Raw genomic sequence first — 14,146 nt, 5'->3', positions numbered from 1 at the left:
GGTGTTCATAGCTGCAGAAATTATCATTCAGTATTAGTTTATAAACATGCAAAAGGTCTTTTACAATTCGTAGACTTTAATATTAATACTTCACTGGGTGCCATGTGTCAGATACTGCTCTGAGCATTTTATACGTATGATTTCTTTTATCTGTATCATTACCCTTTGAGGTAGATTCTGTTAGTAATGACATTTAATAAGAGGTGATACTAAGAAACAGAGAGGTTAAATATATCCTTCAAAACCACATGGCTAGGAAACAGTTAAACCAGGAGTCAAACCCATTGGTCTCCAGAGCCCACACAGCTAGTACATTTCTTGTACACTAATATTCAAAACACTTCTCCATAAAATGGCCAATTACAAAATGTTGACGCAATGTCTACTTTAGAGCATATGCATTATACAGCAATATATATATTTTTTTCTGTCTTTCAGGTCCCTGCATTCCTAATCCATGCCATAATGGAGGAACCTGTGAAATAAGTGAAGCGTATCGAGGGGACACTTTCATAGGCTATGTTTGTAAATGTCCTCGAGGATTTAATGGGATTCACTGTCAGCACAGTAAGTTATCCACGGTCATTGTACTTTTATTATTATTGATTGCAAAGTATACAAGTCATTATCACTTTTGTTTGTGGTGGAATAATAGAATCTTAAAGAAGCAAAGAGCTCTGGCAGTTGGCTAATGTTGCCTCTCTCACAGTGAATACACCACCTCCCCAGCCAAGCTCGTATGAGCTCCTAGGCTGTGTTCCGTCCTCTTTGTGGCATGGGTGTCTATCAGTCTTTTGTTGCCCTTTCCATTATTGTTCAGCCACACTTGAAAATGCTGCTCTTTATCTTAAACTGATACCTGTCTCTTTTTTTTTTATCCTTGACCTAAAGCTATATTCCTCAAGTTTTCAAGATATAATTCTGTGGACTGGGTTCAGAGACGATACCCAGAAAAGAAAATACCCTGCCCCCATCCTATCTATAAGCCAGTTTCCTTCTTAACATGTTGGCATTTTTAGCATGAAAATCTTTGAAAGTTCAACAAATGTGGTATTTGCACTTCTTTCTTTTATCCCCATTCTTGTTTATCCAGGAAGTTAAACAAAATATATCCACTTGTGATGATTTCTTCTCAGAAGTAAAGCTGAACATAAATGCCGAATGAGTGGTGTGCGTCCTTACTGCTGCAGTTCAGCGAGCACGGGGGTCACTCCAACCTGTCAGCTGCCAGGAAAGCTCTTACAGAGGCTGCAGCCTGGGAGCTGAGTCTTGATCGAGGGACAGGATATTGATCAGAGGGAGGAGGACAGGGGAATGAATGACTCATGGTGGGAAGCAAGGAGAGAGGAGCCCTGCATACTGGTAGTTAAGACCAGGGTGTGAGGAATGAGTAGGTCAAAGCTGGGTGTGTCAGCCAGAGCCAGATTTCCAACCACCAGTAAAAAATGTAGTGTGTCTCCTGGCTCTGAGACTTTGGAGGCATTTCATACTTTTCTGAAGACTTGCCATCACTAGGAGTTTGTGGAACTCCCATAGAAGCCTGTGAGAGGACAAAGGGCATTTGTGCTCCTTACAACTGGCATTTGTAATTGTCTCTAAGAGCCTAGGTCACCTCTCAGGACCTGAGAGGCTACTGTTTTTCTCAGCCTGGGTCCTGAGTTGCTAAGGCTGATTCCCCCTTATCGTAGCATCACTGTTCAGCCTTCACACATGAACACCTTCAACACATCGCCAGAAAGACAGAGATGGGAGCCCAGAATTCTGGTTGCCTTTCATCTAGTTGTCATTCACTTAATCCCATGAAGACAACATTACCAACTTATTAGCAAAAGTACAAAGCATGTCAGAGCAGTGCCCAGAGGGAGACAGTCTGGCTGCCCAACTTGAGCTCCTCAATTCAGAGCTGCCGGCACCCAGCATACACACACTTGCAGAGGAATCCCCTCCTTGAAATGAGAGCAGAATTTTCATAATGAGCTGTGGTCCGGTGCTCAGGGGCAGGAATTGCCCTCCCCCCGCAGCTCCTATCATCCTAAGTTTTCCTTTTCTGTGCTGCAGGCCTCAAGAGGGAGAGAGTAAAAGGATACAAAGGCAAATTATTACTAGTAGGAATCCTTAAAAAGACAGTATCTGGAAGGCATGTGTAGATGCTAATGTCACTTGAATATTTTATATTTATTAGCCCCTGTACCCTACCCTACTGCTGATGTCAGTGTGAAGGTAGGGGGTTGGGAAACTTCCAATCTAGGCTCCGACTGATCATATCTGCACAGCAGCAAAAATCCTTCACTTCTCTGGGCTTTGTTTTCTTCATATGGTGAAGAAATGTTTTCGTTTTAATGATCTTTAATAGCTTAGAAGTCCACTGAAGACATCAAGTCATCATGTGTTTGTCCCAATATAAGAGAGGGTGGCTTAGAAAGGTGGGGGAGTCACCCCCTGCCTTTGACTCCCACATATCATCTGGCTGCGAGTCCTTTCAAAAGAACCATCATGTTTGGAGAAATAGAACAAATCATTCTTGGCCCCATTCTCCACAGTAGAACATCCAAATCTTTTCTCTCATAGCTTACCCCATACTCAAACAAGCTCATTAATCCACATAATTGTGTTGAATTTCACGGCCCATTGTGAACCACAAAGAACCCCACACACACACACTTACAGCAGCTGAATCCCCCACAAGCCCGTGAGCCCGTGGTAGGAATTGCAATGGAAAGCCCTAGGCTTTGCTATTCAGTTCAGAACTGGGATTCTGTGGTCTGAACAATCTGGTCCCTATTCTCTGAAATGCATCACCATTAGAAGCAATAGAGAATGGAGGGAAAAGTACTGGATTTGGAATCAGAGACCTGACCTTTACAGTTATTGGATAAGTGACCTTGAGCCAGTCACTTGACCTTTCTGCAATTGAAGACATATAAATGGAGGAATTGAACTAGAAATGGATTCTTTGTTTCATACCAGCTAGGAGAGTATTATGACTAAATGGGTAGCGTGCGTACTGTACAAAGGTTATCAAGCTTTCCTCTTTATAGATGAAATTGAAAAGGATTTAAAAGTCCTGGGAGCCCTGCGAGCTTCTCCAGATAGGAGAAAACAAAAGCAGCTCTTTTAATCCCTTGCAAGAACTGCTAGGTATTTGGGTTTGTTTTTCCCAGTGGTAATAGTTTTATGACCCAGATACGTTCTAAAACCTTACTACTCGAAGTGTGGTTATGCTTCAGCAATGCTGGGAACTTGCTAGAGACGCACACTATCAGGTGCCACCCCAAACCAAGCGAAATGACCCCCAGTGGACACCATGCATGTTGAAGTTTGAGAAATACCACCTAGGACTTCCAGTAGCTAAAAGTAATCATCTCCTAGATTAAGGTGGCAACTTTTGCATTCAGTTACATAATAGTAATTATAGGCAAAATATTTATCATGGTTTTGCAATCAAAATAAGCTATTAAATATATTAACATCTTATTATTAAAGTCCATAGCTTATATTTGGGTTCACTATTTATATTGTATAGTTTTGGGTTTTTAAAATATGTGTAATATCATACATCTGTCTTAGCTTCATACAGAAGTTTCCCTGACCTAATTCTCCACCTGTTCATTTCTTCTTTCCCCCCACTCCTGGACAACAACTTATTTTTTTTTTTTTTTTTTTTTTTTTACTATCTCTATAGTTTGCCTTTTCCAGAATGTCAAATAGTGGAAGTCCTACACTATGTGGCTGGAATTATATAGTATGTAGACTTTTCAAACTAACTTCTGTCACTTAGCAATATGCATTTAAGGTCCTTCCATTTGTGTGTGTGTGTGTGTGTGTGTGTGTGTGTGTGTGTGTGACTTGATAGCTCTTTTTAAAAAGCTACTGTATAATATTTTATGTTATGGATGTACTGCAGTTTATTTATTTATTTACCTGTTGAAGAACATTTAGTTGCTTCCATTTTGGGCAATTATGAATATAGCTGCTGTAAACATTCATGTGTAGATTTTTATGTAGACCCCAGTTTTCAACTCATTTGGATAAATATCTAGGACTGTGATTTCTGGATCATTTGGTAAGAGTGCATTTAGTTTTGTGAGAAACTGTCAAAATGCCAATCTGGCTGTGCCATTTTGCATACTTATCAGCAATGAACGGGAGTTCCTGTTGTCCTATATTCTCAATAGCATTTTTTGTCAGTGTTTTGGATTTTAGCCATTGCATGTACTTTTAATGGTAATAAAAATAGCATGAAGTTATAACTTTATAAGACAAATAATGATTATTATTTGTTTTTATACAGAATTACCAAATTATACATGTTCTTAAAATTGTAAATGTGTGTGTGTACACACACACACACACACACACACACTTGTACGTGTATATGTGGGTGGGTGTAATTATCAGATGTAAATTATAGGGTGAATTCAACACCCAAAATTGTCTAGAGTTTAGACTTTTTTTTTTATCCTCATCCGAGGACATTTTTCCACTTTTTTGTTAAGATAGAGTGGGAGGGAGAAAGAGGAAGAGAGAGAGAGAGAGAAACATACATGTGAAAGGGACACATCGAGTGGCTGCCACCCGCATGACCAGCCAGGGCTGGGGACAAACTGCAACCGAGGTACGTGCCCTTAGTGGGAACCGAACCCGGGTCTCTCTGGACCGCAGGCCAACGTTCTAACCACTGAGCCAAACAGGCCAGGGCTAGAGTTTAGACTTTTGAAAGGTATTTTTTAAGCAACCAGTTTACTATTGGGAGCCATATTTGAGGCTGGCTAGAAGTAATTGTTTTGTTTTGTTTTTTGTTTTTGTTTTGGTTGCCAGTAACAAATCTAACGCCTTAGGGAATGACTATTTCTTTATTCCCAGAACTCTTTGCCTGTCTTACCAAGGAAAGCATTCTGAGCATTCTTTCCTACCTACACAGCCCTGTAGCCTTTGATTCCTTTTAAAAGCATGTTTTATTGATTCCTATTCTTTGAGGATGGAGAGCTGTTCTAGGTGCCCACCAAGCCCAGAAAGAAAACAGGACTGCTTTAAACAAGTGGCCTATTTGATCAGATTAGCTTAAGATAATAACATTAGCTCAGCTTTGCTACTTAGAAAGTTGGCCAGAAGAACACATAATCTAAAACTTTTATCTTTGTATAGTATGATAATAACTATCATAAACCAGTTTGATCTTAATTTTACACTATTGATGAATGGATTCTTACACTCGAAAAATATTTACTGGGTCCATGAGTCATTTTATTTTTGTAACTTACATATTTCACTTTTCTCAGAGTTAGCCAATGAGAGTTGCTATTTGGAAGATCATTACTCATTGGATTAATTATATATTTGGCAATTAGATGTTTTCTCTGTTAGGTGGTGCTTGTTAAACATACAGAATCTGGTCCCACCTCAGCCTTATTGAATCAATATTTTTAATCAGTACCCTGGATATAGTTAAAAGCATCTATATGATCCTTAGATGCACCAAGCTTCAAGAGTACTGGCTTAAAGAATGACCTTTACTTTCCAAATTATACTGAAGGAAGCATGCTGTTAGGGGAGTAATTCCGAGTTATTTCCCTAACATCCTGGGTTTTTGCTGCAGTTCTATTTTGATCAAGTGATGGAGAGTCAGTTAGCACTTAATAGTTCTATGCTTCAGTTTTCTCATATGATAATCCAATTCTATTCAATTTAATTCAATTCAACAAACCCTAATAACTTTACATTGTGTTATGTTCTGGAAATAACATGTTTATAAAAATTGGAATTAATAATCATTTGCCCTGCTTTCCTACGCCTAATGGACTAACAGTTTTAAATATACTGGGAATTCCTATTGGTCCTTAATTTTTCCCTTCCTTTAAAAACATTTCAGCCTGGTAGGTATGACTCAGTGTTTGAGCATCAACCCATGCACCTAGAGGTCCCTGGATCAATTCCCGTTCAGGGCACATGCCCAGGTTGTGGGCCAAATCCCGGCTGGGGGCCATGCATGAGGCGGCCAATGGATGTTCTCTCTCGTTGATGTTTCTATCTTTTTCTCCCTCTCCCTTCCTCTCTCTCTAAAAATCAATAAAGAAAAAAAAAAAAAGCACAAAGCATTTTAATTGTAATTTTTTAGAAAAAATTAAGTAGGATGCTCCATTTGGAGCTCCATGCTTTTCTATAAGAATTTCTCTATTAATATCCTTACTTCCAATAGGTAATTATTATTTTTTTAATTACTCTTTCTAATTTTAGCTTGATGGCCTCTTTAATTTAGCTTTTCGCTAGAGGGAGAATTTGCCCTAATAAAGTATTCATTTTAAAACCTCATGGAATTATCTGAAGTTATCATTGACACTCTCAAACTATATAACTTAACATGGGTTAAATATAAAGACCTTCAAGAAGACTTTCAAAATAGACTCATCCCTGATCCTAAAAGGTTTTCTGACTATGGATCAAAATTTCAAATTTTCCTGTTCACTGATGTTTTTACAGGTCAATGTTAGCCCCTTAGCTCTGTAAGCCAGAGGTTTGTAAACTTGGTGTACATATACATCATCTGGCAGTGCAGATTAATATTCAGATTTCTCTTGTTTATTAATAGATTTCTCAATTAAATAGATTTAAGGTTTGACCCAAATCTGACTACTAATAAGAACCCTAGTAAATCTGACACTAATGATTCTAGAACACTGGTTCTCAGCCTTGTCTGCACACTTGGAAACACCTGGAGACCTATGAAAAATACTGATGCCTGACTGCCACCCCAGAGATTCTTATTTAATTGGTCTGGTGCGTGGTCTAGGCATTAGGAGCTTTAAAACCTCCCCAGGTGACTCTAATGTGCAACCAAGGCTGGAATCAGTGTTCTAGAACCACACTGTGAGGAATTACTATACCTTAAAGAAACTAACCAGAGAAATACTCAAAGAGAAACCAAGCTTAGGGTACACAAATGGAATCCCAGACTAAATGTATATTCATGCAATCTTATTGAATTGTGTCATTCAACCATAGATTAATGTAACAGAAAGTATCTTACAGCAAGAACCCTTAACAGATTGAAAGAATCAGGCCAAAGGAACATGTTAATTCACTGTTCTTAAAATATATTAGCCCTTCGTCTATCTTCATTAGCCAGAGTTCCAAGGCATTTTCATTTTGCTGTTTCCATCCTTTGCAGGAGCCGCACAAAGAGCACCATCCTGACAGATGTATGTAATGGATACTTGCACAGAGACACTATTCAAATGCAGACCATTTGTGGTTTTTGCAATGAAGTACTCAGACACTCACAAATGCAAAATATTTGAAAGTTGCTATTCAAATAAAAATTTATTGTCCTTTTCCCCACTGTTACTTATTAAAAGAAATCTGATTGTCAGAAAAACATAAACTCCAAACAGAAATATGTTAAACAAATTTGCCAGAAGATTACACTCATGAAGATGGTGTATTTATACTAATAGGATTGACTTTCTGGAACTGATTTACCTAGGATTTTATAAAGGGTCTCTCCAGGAACAGAGATTGTATCACAAATACAGATTTTAAAAGATTGCTGCATGTAATCCAGATTTCCCAGGCCTCCCAGCTTGGGTGACGTTAACATTGATTTACAAAGGCCTGTTGCTGTTAGCTTCCATTTTCCACATGATTTGCCCATGTAGAACCTCATTCCCCCCTGTCAGCAAACATATGATTTTATTTACACATTAAGCAAATATTTTTTGAGAGCTTGCTATTTTACCAGGTTGCCACACATGCTTAGGAATGAATATAAGCTCCCTGGCTCCACTACTGGGCCCACCTTGAAAATCCAGCTCAGGGGCAGGCTACTCTGTCTTCTGCTGGTGGCTGCCCAGGTCACTGAGACTGAGACTGCTCATGATCTGAGGGATATCAGGGCAAGCTGGGCCATTTTAATGGCTTTGGGTTGTACTGTGTTTCTTGGGACTGGCAATTCAGATGGCTTTTCCCAGAAACTCACACATCCTTTTACTGCTCAGCCTTTCTGCTTCCTGCCCTAACTGTTCTTTCATTCAGGGATCATACTGACCAAGTAGAGGGACAGGTGCCATGGCTACGCCTCTCTTATTCTCATATCTACTATCTCTCCCAGGGAGACTGACTTTCTGCAGATTCATTTTATACAATCAGTTATTAAAGCAATAGCCCCTGTGTACATGGGGATACATCTCCATAAGGCTTTGAAGTGTACTCATCCAACAGGCATATGTTAACACCCGACTCTGCTAAGCACTGCTCTGGACATTGGGATACAGCACTAAACCAAAATAACAAGTCCCTGGTATCACAGGCCTTCCATTCTAATGGAGAAAGGGATAGTAAAACCTGTGACACCCATATTTACTATTCATCCCAGCAGTTGCATTCTTGGGCATTTATCCCAGAGAAATGAAAACTCAAGTTCACACAAAAATCTGTATGTGGATGTCCTTAGCAGTTTTATTGGTAATAGCCAAAAACTAGAATGGACCCAGATGTCCTTCAACAGATGAATGGTTAAACAAAGAGCGGTGCACATGCGGGTGTGTGTGTGTGTGTGTGTGTGTGTGTGTGTGTGTATCGTGGAATATTCACCACTCTGCAATGTAAAGGAAGGAACTGTCTTCAGAAAAAATTAAGCTGAATGGAAAAAAGAAAAGCAATCCCAAGAGGATATATACTAGATGAATCCAATTATATAATACTTTTGAAATGACAAAATTTTAGAAATGGAGCACAGATTAGTGGTTTCCAAGAGCTAGGGACTAGGAGATAGAGTTGAGTGTGGTTATAAAGGACAACACGGGGGGTCCTTGTGTTGGAACTTTTCAGTATACTGACACAAACTTAAAATGGGATAACATAATATAGAGTTACTTATATTCACACAAATAAGCACAAGTAAAACTAGAGAAATCTGAATAAGATTGATGTGTTAAAAGAGTTGTGCTTTATATCACCATTTTGCAAAAGGTAACCAATGAAGGGAACTGGGTAATGTATACATGGGATTCCTCTATATTATTTATTATTATATATTTTTTTACACATGCACTTGAATCTACAATTATCACAATAGAAATTAAATTCAGAAAGTAACTTAGTAAGGTGCAGTATCAGGTACTGGTATGTGTGATAAGGAAAGGGACTATGAGCAGAGTTATTTGAGTACCATTTTAGATCCTGGCCAAAGAAATTTTCTCCCACCACGGGACCTTCAAGCAGAGACACGTATGAAGCCAGGGGCCAGCCATGTAAGCAGATGGAGCAGCAAGCTCAGAGTCCTAAGAGAGATGAGCTGGAGCCTGGTGAATGGTGAAGAGAGGGGGCCAAAAGGAGACCTGAGCGGTAATCAATGGACAGATGATGTTGGGCCTCAATAGCCATAGAGGGGACATTTTATTTTATTGTGATTTGGAAGAGCACCCTTGGAGGGTGGAGGGTATATGCACTAACTTCTGTTTGGAGAATGATTCTGGCCACTGTTAAAGAATAGCCTGTTAGGGCCCTGGCCAGTTTGGCTCAGCGGTTAGAGCGTCGGCCTGCGGTCCGGAGAGACCCGGGTTCGGTTCCCACTAAGGGCACGTACTTCGGTTGCAGTTTGTCCCCGGCCCTGGTTGGTCGTGTGGGTGGCAGCCACTCGATGTGTCCCTTCACGTCGATGTTTCTCTCTCTCTCTCTTCCTCTCTCTCCCTCCCACTCTATCTGTACAAAAAATGGAAATATATCCTGGGGTGAGGATTAAAAAAAAAAAAAAAATAGCCTGTTAGGGTAACAGCAGACCAACTGAGACCAGCAGGGAGATGGTGGCTTGGAATGAAGTGGTCATGAAGAACTGGTAGCATCTGAACACTGTTCAGATTTGGAAAATAGTTTGAAGTGAATTATACTGGGGCCATAAATATTTGTTTTTGCTAATGAATTTAAGTACCATTATAATTTTGTTCTTCTTGTCATAATCTTGAGAAGTATAATATATTGTTATAATTTCCAGAATGCCATGTTATTGACTACTGTTTTTCTGCTTTTAACATCATTAGGATACAATCTAGAATTTTAAAGAAAAAATACTTTTTAAAGAAAAGTACTTTTTACACTTGTATATACATATATAATCAATAACGTAAGTGTATATAATACTATTTAAGATACTGAATTTTAAATTTTAATAGTTTTAAAGAACCCACAGGATTGAATGCCTTTAGATATATTCTTTCACTTTATCTTTCACATTGGCTGAGTCTTTTTTTTTTTTTTTTTTTAATCCTCATCCGAGGACATTTTTCCATTTTTTGTACAGACAGTGTGGGAGGGAGAGAGAGGAAGAGAGAGAGAGGGAAACATCGATGTGAAAGGGACACATCGAGTGGCTGCCACCCGCACGACCAACCAGGGCCGGGGACAAACTGCAACCGAGGTACATGCCGTTAGCGGAACCGAACCCGGGTCTCTCCAGACCGCAGGCGGACGCTCTAACCGCTGAGCCAAACCAGCCAGGGCTGGCCGAGTCTTAATAGTAATATACAGACTATTTTAAAGAAAACATAATAGAAGTAAAATGTAAATAAAAACTAATATAATTACATAGTAAAATACAATAATGATTATGAAAAAGAGAACATCATTTATGCTTTAATTGGATATCTGGGAATCACAATTGCACTGAGTAGATATTTACTAACAAGCAGCTTTTAGAATGTAACTTGATTGATTTTGCTTTTACTATCCCTAATTGATTTTGCAATCATGCCATAACCTATAAGTTTAAGAAATTTAAAGCAATGTCCTTTGGAAATAAATTATTCTTAAATGTTCAGGAGGTTTTAATCATTTTATAAGATATATCTGAAACTAGAACATTTCTATGGGAATTCTTCCCCAAACATATGAAAAAGGCTCTTTTAGTGGTAACGGAATTGCTTCTGTTTCTGAATAAAATGAATACAGTTTATTAATTGGAAATTTAAGGCATGAAGTGCGTTTAGAACAGATATGTAGAAGAGATTCAAATTTCAAGTCCTTCTGTGCTATTAACAAGTCATATGAACTTGAACTAATGACTATGCTTGGTTTTCTCATGTGTAAAATAGAAATACCTGGGCCCTTTGCCTACTTTCAGATCCGGGTTGATGATACCCCGGCAATTTAATATGTGTGGTGTTACATATAATTAGAAGTTCTGTACATCATAAACTGTCATTATTTTTTCTATGATTGGTTTTCAAAATATTTTTTCTTTAGTATGGTAGAATAAATTGATATTAAAATAAACACTCATTTTATCGGAGCTAAAGCAAAGTTTTGTAATTAGGAGTGTACACCTTCTCAATAGGTACAGTGAGAGGGAGGAAGAAATAAAAGAAGGGGGAAGAGAGAGAGAGAGAGAGAGAGAGAGAGAGAGGCTTTTATTCTAGCTGTCTTCTTTTCAATAAAACCCCTTAGAAGAGTTATCTATAGTCAGTGTCTCCTGCATGCTCTTTGATTACTTAGAGACTATATCTGGATTCTGATAGCCTCTTACGCCTCCACGTACTCCCTAAGGCACCATTACCCACTATGACATGCTCTTAATGGATGTGCTCTCTTTACACTTGTCTCTAGTCTGGTTTAAAACAACAGGCAGAGAATCTTCCTCTAGCACTACTGGTATTACATCATCCATGGGTTTCTAGTTCATTTGGAGCAGATCCCAGGTTTTGTGGTGACAGTGAGAGCCTAACACACTGTGTTTGGCATATCTGACACCATCCCCCACCCTGCCGCCCTCTGGTCACGTGGTTCTTGTTCTCAAACCTGCCAAGATGCTTCCAATGTGGGGCCTCCACCTTTGTGCTCACTTACCTGGCCTCTTTCCTAGCTCACCACACAGTCCTCTCACTCACTCTCTATTGTTAGGTCTTTGAACAAGATGATTCTCCCGAGTGCCCTTCTCCAACCACCTTGAATAAAATGTCTCTCAGTCAACCCTACTCCACCATCTCTTCACTCTTCATTCCTCTTACCCTCTATTATTTTTAACTCTCCTCACCATCTGACATATGTTTTGGTTATTTTTTTCCTCAAGAAAGTAAGCTTCCTAAGAGCAATAACTTGATTTGTTTAGTTTTTGCTCTATTCTCTATGCCTAAAAAGCTCAGAGCAAGTGCTTGATAAATATTTGTTGAATAAATAAGTGAGTAAGTCAACCATTGCTTTGTTAACCAGTTAACCCATTCATAGAATCATCTGCTAGTATCCTGTCTTCCATGATGCTGGGCTCTGTGAAAGACAAAATCAAACACACAAAAAGCCTCCAGGAGATGATATGAGCCTTGAAAAGCTTATGACATTAGTGTGGAGAGAATAAACACCACTTCATCTAATAAGACTCCCGTGGCCAAATAAGGTTGAGAGCAGTGTACATTTTTTTTCTTCCTTTTGGAGATTGTCAATGTTCGTTAGCCGTTGAAGGCTCTGGGGAGCCCCGCAGTCTGTAAAGAAAGGTAGATAAATAATCGTTCATTTTACAACTTTTTTCATACTGTTTAACACAGTTTCCTGGAAGAGAGGGTAGTGGGAGTGACACCATAAGCTCAGATGGAGAGTTTACTCTCGAGGCAAAGGAGAGAGGACGGTTGAAAATAAAGTGAAGGAGAGAAACGAGGTGAGGGAGTTCTTGTCAAATGAGTGGTCAATGTGAAGGCGGCAAGGGTGGGTGAAGGTGAAGATTAATTCAGGGATCTTTTCCTGGACATACACACGTTTTAATGCAAATACTCATACGGAGGAATGTCCACCAGGCCTCCTGTTTACAAGCATTGATTCAGCCCTGGTAATGACTTCCAGAAATAGCGATTATGTTCAGGGTTACACTACCTGTGATGGCTTCTTACTCTGAGAGATAAAGAAGGGATGAGCAATGCTTTGCTTCAAGATTATCTAGAAAACCTTTTGCCACTTTTCCTACTAGACTCTGTGCCATTATATGTGGTTTCCGGTCAGCACGCTGTTTTTCTTCAAGTTGCTTTTCTACATATACCTTCTTGCCAGCGTGGTCCATCATCTGCTGCTCCTTCCCTGATGCCACATCACTTTAGAGTAGACTGAGGTCCTTTGTGAGCTACATTCACTTAGCCCAGGCAGTGGATCCTTCGAGAGCATCATTGTCCGGCAGGAGCCAGCAGCTCTCACAGAAGACTGTGCACGAGGGTTACTCTTGGGGGAGCACTGGGTCCTGAGAACCCAGAGTCACAGATAAAAGGTAAGCACAGTAGAAAACGGGTTCTGTCACAAGTTAGATGGCTCTGAATAAGTCACCTTCCCAGGACTGTGCCAGTTGTATATTTGCTTCTTTATAGAATTCTGTACATCATCTGGTGGAAGAAAGGTACAGGAGAATAATAAAACACGAGGGCAGGAGTCTAGTTGTCCATTTCCTTTGCTAGCTTTTGCACGGCAAGAGGTACAGTCAAGGGCACCAACTCTGTAAGCTGAACCTGATCGCTTGCCGAAACCTGGCCCTGACGTAACTTTCACTTTGTTTCCATAGTCCCCTTTATACACTGAATGCTTTTCCCAGGTTAGCCACTTGCCATCCTCCTTCGCATTCTTTGCTTGTTCACTCGGCTGCCTTTGCTGATGTACTTTTCATCCCCCATCACTCAGCTCCCATCCCAGGGCCAGATACCCCAGGGGCACCTCCAGGAACACACCTCCTTCCTCAAGCAGGAAAGCCCCCTGCTTTCTACCTTCTTAGCCACTTCTTTCTTTTTATACCTTGCTTTACATTTATTTGGATATTTCTCATCACTGCAGGTAGCTTAAACCCAGTTTCCACCTGAGTCATCCCTGATTCTTTTTTTTTTTTATCCTCACCTGAGGACATTTTTCCAATTTTTGTTCAGATAGAGTAGGCAGGAGAGAGTGGAAGAGAGAGAGAAACATCGACGTGAAAGGGGCACATCAAGTGGTTGCCACCAGCACAACCGACCAGGGCTGGGACAAACTGCTGCTGAGGTACGTGCCTTTGGCGGGAACTGAACCCGGGTCTCCCTGGACCACAGGCCAATGTGCTGAGCCAAACAGGCCAGGGCGATCCCTGATTCTTGATCATGACCTGGAACTGTGACTTGCACTTAGTAGGTACTCAAATGTATTTGATAGATGAATGAATAAA

At 39.9% G+C, this 14,146-nt stretch overlaps 1 protein-coding gene across 2 annotated transcripts in view; it reads left to right on the top strand.

Annotated features, from left to right (window-relative positions):
• The window catches only part of EDIL3 (EGF like repeats and discoidin domains 3), a 386,777-nt gene that overhangs the window by 184,660 nt on the left and 187,971 nt on the right, over positions 1 to 14,146 (top strand). For both annotated transcript variants that reach the window (XM_036279454.1, XM_036279453.1), the window contains one exon: positions 439 to 567. In XM_036279454.1, coding sequence (XP_036135347.1) covers positions 439 to 567 — 129 coding nt within the window. The remainder of the gene's footprint in view (positions 1 to 438; positions 568 to 14,146) is intronic.

Source organism: Molossus molossus, unplaced genomic scaffold (genome assembly GCF_014108415.1).
Source record: "Molossus molossus isolate mMolMol1 unplaced genomic scaffold, mMolMol1.p scaffold_m16_p_3, whole genome shotgun sequence".
NCBI lineage: Eukaryota > Metazoa > Chordata > Mammalia > Chiroptera > Molossidae > Molossus > Molossus molossus.
This window is presented reverse-complemented; position numbering and strand designations above follow the sequence as displayed.